At 35.6% G+C, this 7,515-nt stretch overlaps 1 protein-coding gene across 1 annotated transcript; it reads left to right on the top strand.

Moving 5' to 3' along the window:
* The first annotated feature begins 1,051 nt into the window (after positions 1 to 1,051).
* On the top strand, positions 1,052 to 6,326 carry LOC143604430 (F-box/LRR-repeat protein 3-like). Its single transcript, XM_077080910.1, has 7 exons — positions 1,052 to 1,684; positions 2,295 to 2,420; positions 2,491 to 2,595; positions 3,101 to 3,494; positions 4,387 to 4,516; positions 4,611 to 4,905; positions 5,653 to 6,326. The coding sequence occupies exons 1-7, from the start codon at positions 1,052 to 1,054 to the stop codon at positions 5,953 to 5,955; spliced, it is 1,986 nt and encodes a 661-aa protein (XP_076937025.1). The 3' UTR covers positions 5,956 to 6,326.
* The last annotated feature ends 1,189 nt before the right edge of the window (positions 6,327 to 7,515 follow it).

A 7,515-nucleotide genomic window follows, 5' to 3' on the forward strand; every position in this document is an offset into this window, starting at 1 on the left:
CCATCTATAAATCTTGATGTTCCAGAACCCTTTCCCTCATCATTATCTTCATTCCACTGTAATGAACAACATCCACTCCAACCTCATCTCACCTGAGACACAAATACCCTTTACAAAAATACCTTTCCCTCATAATCATCTTTAACAACAATAACAGAAGCAATCAACCCCCACAACGTCCGGTTGAACGGGATGTTGTGAGGATGACTTGTGGGTATCCGATGGCGGCGGAGATGGGTCTACCAGAGTAAGTGACGCCGAGGCCGTTGATGATTCCGATCGCTATTGGTACAACGGGATGCCGAGGTTGGGTGTGTCGGTGTCGATGTTGGAGAGGAAGGTGATTAAAGTATTGAAGCATTAGGAATGATGTTGTTTTGTGAAGAAGAAGAACAAGAAGAAAGTGATTATATGAAGCATGATTTTAAGGAATTAAGGTTTGTTGGGATTTTGAGGAATTAGGGTTTATAAGATGATTATTGGGGGAAATGGTTTTGAAGACGGGTAGAGAGAAAAGGAGAAAAGAAATAGAAAAAAAAATATAGTAGTGCTATTACTCAAATACCCCTCATTTAAATAATGAAATTACGTAAATACTCCGGACTTAACGGATGAAAACTGACGGGGTTAGAAAAGGTACTAAAAATGCAAATTTTTTAAAACTGAGGTAGATATTTACACAAAATAAAGAATAGATACTAAAATGGTGTAGTTGGTCAAACCACATGTACTAAAATGACAATTAACTCTAAATATTAGGTAGAAAATAAAAGTTTGTGATTTTCTTTGACATTTAATGATTTTCAACAAAATGGTACACGTGGCTCGTCAAACAAGAAAATGGACTCAGGGGTAAAACCGTCTCCACGAGCACAAAATCATCCAATGGTATTTATTTATTATTATTATTATTATTATTATGGGTAGGCCACAAGGGCAAAATGGTGATGTAAACCATAACCTCCATTCAGTTATCAACCACACCCCCATTTTTATTATAAGTATACAAATTCCCCAATTTATTTTTATCAAGATTTGTTTAAAAAAAAAAATGAAGAATCAAAAACAAGAATTCGAAATCAACAACCCATTCGAATCACTCTCAGAAGAAATCATTTTCTCAATCTTGGATTGCCTCAAACCAAACCCAATTGACCGGAAATCATTCTCGTTAGTTTCCAAATCATTCTACTCAATCGAATCTCGTCACCGCCGTACGTTAAAACCCTATCCTCGTACCACAACCGACCCCCAACTCTTAAACCGGTACCCATTCATAACCCACCTCGATCTCACTCTCTGCCCTCGAATCCCAGATGGGTTCCTCTCAGTTACCTCTAAAGATTTGAAATTTATCGACTTGTCGAGGTCTCGGGTGTTTTCGCAGGTTGGGTTGATGACTTTGGTTAAGAATTGTGTCAACTTGGTGGAGATTGATCTGTCGAATGCGGTTCATTTGACCGATAGCGCGGTTGCGGCCCTCACGGTGTGTCCTAGTTTGGAGAGGCTGAGCTTGGTGAGGTGTAAGGGTGTGACTGATATTGGGATTGGGTGTTTGGCAGTTGGCTGTGTGAAATTGAGGGTTTTGAATTTGAAGTGGTGTTTGGGTGTTGCTGATTTAGGGGTTGCTTTGATTGGTGTTAAGTGTAAGCTGATTAGAAGCTTGGATCTTTCTCATTTGCTGGTATATTATTTATTATACACTAGTTCATTTCATCTAATCCTGACTGAAAACAATTGCGGCGAATGCTTTTTGTTCTTTGATGCAATCTTGAATAATTCGCAATGTTTCTTGAGATTTAAGCTCTAAATGGATCAATTTTGAAAGTAAATAGGTAATATCGCAATAGGAACATTGAAATCTTTAAAAATCAATAGTAAATTAGTAAAATTTTATTGAATGCTGATGAAGTTTGAGATCTTTATAAATCCACTTTTCTGCTATAGAGGAGATGTTAATTTAATAGTTCCATTGTTTTAGCTTTAATTAAGAAGAGCGTGTCGAGAGCCACCATAAAAGAAGATTATAACCGTCGTAACACGTAAGGAAATTCTTCACACACGCCATGTTTATCGGTCCTATCTTTGTGGCGTCACTATTCTTGTCTGTTACCTGTTAGTGAGTTGTTTATTACTTCACACAATCAATTATCATAAATATAAATGATTTTAGTCGTATATGGCGTGAATCTAATTGAAAATTCTTCGTGGGTCCCATGTTGTGACGAAAAAGCAGTGATTTTTATTTCTTTGATACAATCTTGAATTCACGTTGTTTCTTGTGTGTGTTACAGATCACCAAAAAATGCATGCCTTCACTCTTGAAGTTGCAATATCTTGAAGAATTGGTTTTAGAAGGATGTTGCGGGATCAATGATGAAACTTTTGGATCCCTTAAACAAGGATGGGCGTCGCTGAAGGTATCTGTTCTTTAAAGAAATTTCTTTTATTTTGTAACTTTTCAAGAAACTAATAACTTGTATTTAACAGTCGTTGAATATGTCGCATTGGGAGAATGTTACTCATGTGGGAGTGTCTTCACTTACTAGCAGCACCGGCTGTCTTCAAAATCTTAATTTAGCATACGGGCCACGTGTAAGTATCCTATTTGAATAAGTCATACGCCCACTGAATTGATGATCAGTGGTCAACAAGTCAATTTTTTCCGGTTCTGTCGAGAGGTATTTTTGAACATTTCATACACATTTATGTTGTATGCCCCCTGAATTGATGATCAATGTTAGACACCATTTTTTTTTCTGGTTTTATTGAGGGGTCTTTTGGACATTTCATATTCATTTATGTCGTATGGCCACTGAATCGTCAATCAATGTTCAACAAGTTTTTTCTCTCCAGCTTTATTCAGGGGATTTTTTGGACATTTCACTAATATTAACGCATCTACCAAATATAGGACTGTTTAAATTTGCATATAGAAAATAGTTATCCGATTATTGCAAATTTTAAGTCTCAATAATCAGTTTTTTAATATCATCCTTTTGATTATATGGTCATTTAGGAATCAATATATAGTTTTCTCAATAATAATGATTCTCATTTAAAAGTAATTTTTGTTAATTTACTTAAAAAACTGTTTCAGGTGACTCCTGCTCTTTCCGAAACTCTACAAAAGCTTTCAAACTTGCAATCACTTCGGTTAGACGGTTGCCACGTCACTTGTTCGGGACTCAAGGGCATTGGAAACTGGTGTGTGTCACTCAAGGAGTTAAGTTTATGTAAGTGCATGGGTGTGACGGATGATGGTCTTTCGTCAATTGTAACCAAACACACCGAATTGAAAAAGTTAGACATCACATGTTGTAGAAAGATAACACACGCTGCCATTTCTCACATCACGAAATCTTGTGGGGGGCTCGTTTCTCTCAAGATGGAGTCGTGTACACTTGTGTCATCGGAGGCGTTTGTTTTGATTGGGCAATATTGTCATTTTCTTCAAGAGCTTGATCTCACTGATAATGATGTTGATGATGAAGGTATGCTTCGGTTTTTGGTTATTGGTTCCACAAATCTTGCTTATTTGGATAACCGAACTGAATCCAATCAAATAAACTAAATAATAACCGGTTTAATCAGATTACTGAACCGAATAACTTGGTTTAATCGGTTGAATTCGGTTTGGCTAGATACATATGTAATTCGGATCGCTTTGGTTTTCTGTTATGGCAAAAAGAATTTCACAACCAAATAAACCTAATAAATCGATATCTGAACCGATGAACACCCCTAAAACATACAGATTGTTAATTATGTCATGAAAAGTATAAGCACTTGTATGTAGTTAAAGCAATATGTACATGTGTTTATGTGGGTCGATAATAAATTGTAATATTTTATTATTCTTAAGAAATCTGAATATACAGTTTTATTTGGTAGACATTCTGATTTAAAGTTTATTAAAAACCAGTTCTTTCAAAATATTGTATTCTTTTGTCTTGTAAATATAAAGAAAATACTTTATATTGAAAGAACTTGATTTTATAAATTTATTTCAGAATGTCTACAAAAGTATTAAACAAAACTATGTATTAAGATATTTTATGGAGCTGGGGCTCTCTGTGGAAGCAACCTCTATGTAATTTGGATGGAGGTACGGTTTGCCTACATCCCACCCCCCAGACCCCGCAAATAGCCTTGCTATTGGAGGGGTTTTTACCGGGTATGATTGATTGATATGTATTAAGATTTTTTTATGAGAGTTAAAATAATTTATTAAAAGTCGATTATATGTTAAATGAATTATCTAATGAAACATATAAACGCTGGTCTCATAGTTTTCTACTTCAAGTTGTATTTGTGTATTTAGATTGTTTGTATGTCATGAAATGTCATGTACCGTTCAGTTTTTACATATGATCGTTTGTGCAGGGCTAAAGTCAGTTTCAAGATGTACCGAACTATCTGTATTGAAGCTTGGGATATGTTTAAATATAACCGACGAGGGGCTTATTTTTATCGGAAGCAGATGCCATAAACTTTTAGAGCTCGATTTATACAGGTTTGAAATGTCTAAGCTACCCTTCAATTTGTTAAATAGCGCGAGTCAACAAATGACGAGCATAAATAATCTGTAAAATTGATTTTGGTTTTAGGTCAATTGGAATCACCGATAAGGGCATTTCTGCGGTTGCTTGTGGTTGCACTGGGCTTGAAATGATTAACATTTCTTACTGCGAAAGCGTAACTGATAGCTCATTGATCTCTTTATCAAACTGTTGTAATCTAAACACACTTGAAAGCAGAGGGTGCCCTTTAATTACTTCTCTAGGGCTAAAACCGATTGCCTTTAGATGCAAACAACTCACAAAGCTGGATATTAAGAAATGCCTCAATGTTAACGACTCGGGAATGATCCCGATTGCCCATTTTTCACAGAACCTTAGACAGGTAATTAACCGCCTTCTTCCCATTGTTTCCGTTTAGTTATGTGTTTATAATGAAGTGCGCGTAGTGGGCCATACGATACACAAATACAATTTTAAGTAGAAAATTGTGGGGCCGACATGTTATATCCAACTTTTTGGATATATTTAGGTGCTTCAGAGATGATTTGTATCTTTCATTTGTTTTCAACAATTTATAATATGTAATTTGATTTTTCTTTAGTTGTAGTAATATTTAACTTTAAAAAAGAGTCACAATACACAAGTTTGTTTAATCTCCGATATAAATTTTATTAAAATCGAGCTCTTTCAAAATAATGTATTTCTTTATATTACTGAGACAAAAGTACTTTATTTTGAAAGAAGTCGCTTTTTAATAACAATTTATATCTGAATGTCGAAATAACAATTTATATCTGAATGTCGACATTCAGATATAAATTTTGTTGAAAATCACGTTTTTTTCAAAATAAAGTACTTTTTTCTATATTTACAAAACAAAAAAAATACTTTATTTATGTAAGAACTTGGTTTTTAATAAAACATATATTATAAAAATGTGGAGAAAATATTTAAACACGGGCTGTATATATGGATTTTATTAAAAAGTTAGATAATAAAAGTTATCAGAGGCCCACATAACACCTGTACATATTGCTTTAGCTACGTAGTACTTACAAGTGCTTGTACTACTTAAAACCGGTTCTGTAATAGACACACCATTTTATCTTTTTGGTTTTCCTCTGAACAGATTAACTTGTCGTATAGCTCTGTGACGGATGTAGGGCTGTTATACCTTGCCGGCCTTGGGTGTTTACAGAGTTTGACCATTCTTCATATGGACGGTCTGACTCCAAGTGGACTGGCAGCTGCATTGTTGGGATGTGGAGGGTTGACCAAAGTCAAGCTCCAATCTTCGTTCAGAACTTTGCTACCAAGATCGGTTCTTGAGAATTTAGAAGCTCGTGGGTGCGTTTTTCAGTGGAGAGGTAAAGTGTTTCAGGCTGAGCTGGACCCAAAATGTTGGAAGCTACAAGCAGAAGACATTGAATAGGGTATTTCCGTATTTGTATTAGCATGTGTGTCCTAGTTTTTTTATTATGTAATTAGCTGGTTTGTATCATGCTTTACTAGAACAAAGTATAGGTTGGATCAAGCATAAGTGACAGTACAGAGGCATCTGCTTTATGGGATCCCGGATATCTTTTATGTTCTGTTTGAAAATAGTGGATTTTTTTAATCTATTATGACTAAAATTTTTACAGTAAAGTGCGGTTTTCTTTGAGCATTCTTGCGTAATGAAGCGATAAGGGTGGTGGGTGTGGTAGCGGGTACCATGGCTGGGGTACTGCGTGTATCGCTGCAACACCGCCGCCACCACCCCCATTTCCATTTCCGGGTATGAATTGCGGGTACTGCATGTGTCGCGGCAGCACCGCCACCACCACCCCCAGACCCGGCCCAAGGGGAGGGCAGGGAGGGCTTAATCCTTAGGTCCACTCCCCTTTAAAGACCCTGAACTTTTAATTATTTTATATATATATATATTATGGACTAGGCCCAATAGAGTTAAAACAATTCCCATTCCCACATGGTTTTGTTCCAACACAGCAGCAAATCAGAGACCATCAGCATTCTAAAATATACGACCAACGTCATCTGACTTCCGAGTTCCGATGTCTGAGGACATTCCCGCGGGAGGCAACCATCTTGATTTGGCTATTACAAGTTATTAGATTTAATACTTTATAACTTATTAGTCTTATTTTAATTTTGTTTTGTATATTAATTTTCAAATAGGCTATTTGTTAACCGTCAAATGTTATATGTTCACGTTAATTCTTAACAGTTAGTCGGTTAACACACTTAAGAGTTATTCAGTTAACTGTTAATCTCTAATTTATGTTTTAATCATTTATTAACAATCTTATATTTGTTATTTTGTTAATGTTAGCTTTATTATTTGTTAATTAGCTATGTTAACATTTGTTTTTTTTATAGGCAAGCTCATAAAAACAAATCACCTTTTTATATATCACTACATATATTCCTATGATTTAAGGTTGGTTATTTTGTTTCCATTTTCTTAAAACTCTTTTGGGATTTGAAAGCAATGGTTCTAACTTACAATTTTTAGAGAATATATATAAGTAGCTTGCTTGAGGACAAGCAAGGTTCAAGTGTCCGATATTTGATTTACATATAATTATACATCTTTTTAGCAACAAATAATCTCTAAAAATTGCAACTTCTATCAAATAATATAGCTCAGAAGACTACTTATCACTTTAAAATGCAATTTCAAGTAAACCCAAGCCTTAAACGAAGAAACAAGTGAAAAGACGAAGAAAAACGAAAGAAAACCCAAGAAAAACCTCAACCACGCCCCATGTTCCTAGAACCACGCCCCCATGCTTCTAAACACAAGAAAAAAAATCTACAGGAAAAAGCAAATACTGGACAACAAAAGGGGGCCGTGCCTACTCAACCACGGGGTCATGGTCACCTTTAGATAAGGAAAAAAGAAATAAGCACATGTCATTAAAAAGCACGGGGTCGTGCCTCAGGAAGCACGCCCCCGTGGTGAGTCATCATGTACGATCTGACAGCATGT

Source organism: Bidens hawaiensis, unplaced genomic scaffold (assembly GCF_021521415.1).
Source record: "Bidens hawaiensis isolate Kalapana, Puna unplaced genomic scaffold, B.hawaiensis_p1.1 tig00065106_1, whole genome shotgun sequence".
Lineage (NCBI taxonomy): Eukaryota > Viridiplantae > Streptophyta > Magnoliopsida > Asterales > Asteraceae > Bidens > Bidens hawaiensis.

Excerpts from the sequence above, each read along its gene's own strand:
- LOC143604430 (XM_077080910.1), top strand. The coding sequence starts at position 1,052 with ATGAAGAATCAAAAACAAGAATTCGAAATCAACAACCCATTCGAATCA. Across the intron at positions 3,495-4,386 it reads TAATGATGTTGATGATGAAG|GGCTAAAGTCAGTTTCAAGA; the intron begins GTATGCTTCGGT and ends TCGTTTGTGCAG. Across the intron at positions 4,517-4,610 it reads TTAGAGCTCGATTTATACAG|GTCAATTGGAATCACCGATA; the intron begins GTTTGAAATGTC and ends TTTTGGTTTTAG.